The sequence below is a fragment of the Cynoglossus semilaevis genome, chromosome 17, assembly GCF_000523025.1.
Source record: "Cynoglossus semilaevis isolate Cse_v1.0 chromosome 17, Cse_v1.0, whole genome shotgun sequence".
In the NCBI taxonomy this organism is placed as follows: domain Eukaryota; kingdom Metazoa; phylum Chordata; class Actinopteri; order Pleuronectiformes; family Cynoglossidae; genus Cynoglossus; species Cynoglossus semilaevis.
The window spans coordinates 15703963-15704602 of record NC_024323.1 but is presented as its reverse complement, the minus strand read 5'-3'; the positions used below and the strand labels follow the sequence as shown (position 1 = coordinate 15704602).

Here is a 640-nt window from a genome sequence, read left to right as displayed (position 1 = left end):
AGGAGGGATCATCATTCCAACCGTCACTTCACACACACACACACACACACACACACACACACTGTTCTCCCATCACCATATGGTGACAGACCCCCACACCCCTGCAGCAGGGGTCAGAGGTCACACCCATGATGCATTGCTTGTCCGTGACGACCTGAGACTACTGTGTTTACGTTGATTTAGTCGTTTGACTAATTGATGACATCACAGCTGAAGGTCATGCCCCGCCCACGTCTCTAAAACCACCAGCTGGGCTGCAGCCCGCTGTGCAGCTCATAAAATGGGCCACATGTGAAAGTAAACAGTTTTAATTGGACTCACAGAGGGGGGGGGGGGGGGGGTGACATCACAGGTAGGAGTCAGAATATTAGGAAACACTGAGGATGAGTGAATGTTCAGTTGTTCTGAGATACGGTCTGGAGGGGGCGCTCTGCTGAAGCTGTTGTTGTTCCTGTTCTCATCTGAACACAGGGCACTTTTAATGGGGAATAAGAGGTTTACACATGTGGGGGGGTTGAGGGGGGGGGGTTCCTTCATCATCGTCTCCTTTTCATTTCCTGATCTTTCTCTTTTTTTCTTTCTTTGTCTTTCAGAAGGATTTGCCACTGCCTCGTAAAAGCAGCAGGTAAGTACCCCCCCG

The 640-nt window shown here is 50.3% G+C and overlaps 1 protein-coding gene across 1 annotated transcript in view; it reads left to right on the top strand.

Moving 5' to 3' along the window:
• LOC103393731 (microtubule-associated serine/threonine-protein kinase 1) overlaps positions 1–640 on the top strand; it is a 15245-nt gene that overhangs the window by 2186 nt on the left and 12419 nt on the right. The window contains 1 exon segment of the mRNA XM_025064485.1: positions 594–625. Coding sequence (XP_024920253.1) covers positions 594–625 — 32 coding nt within the window.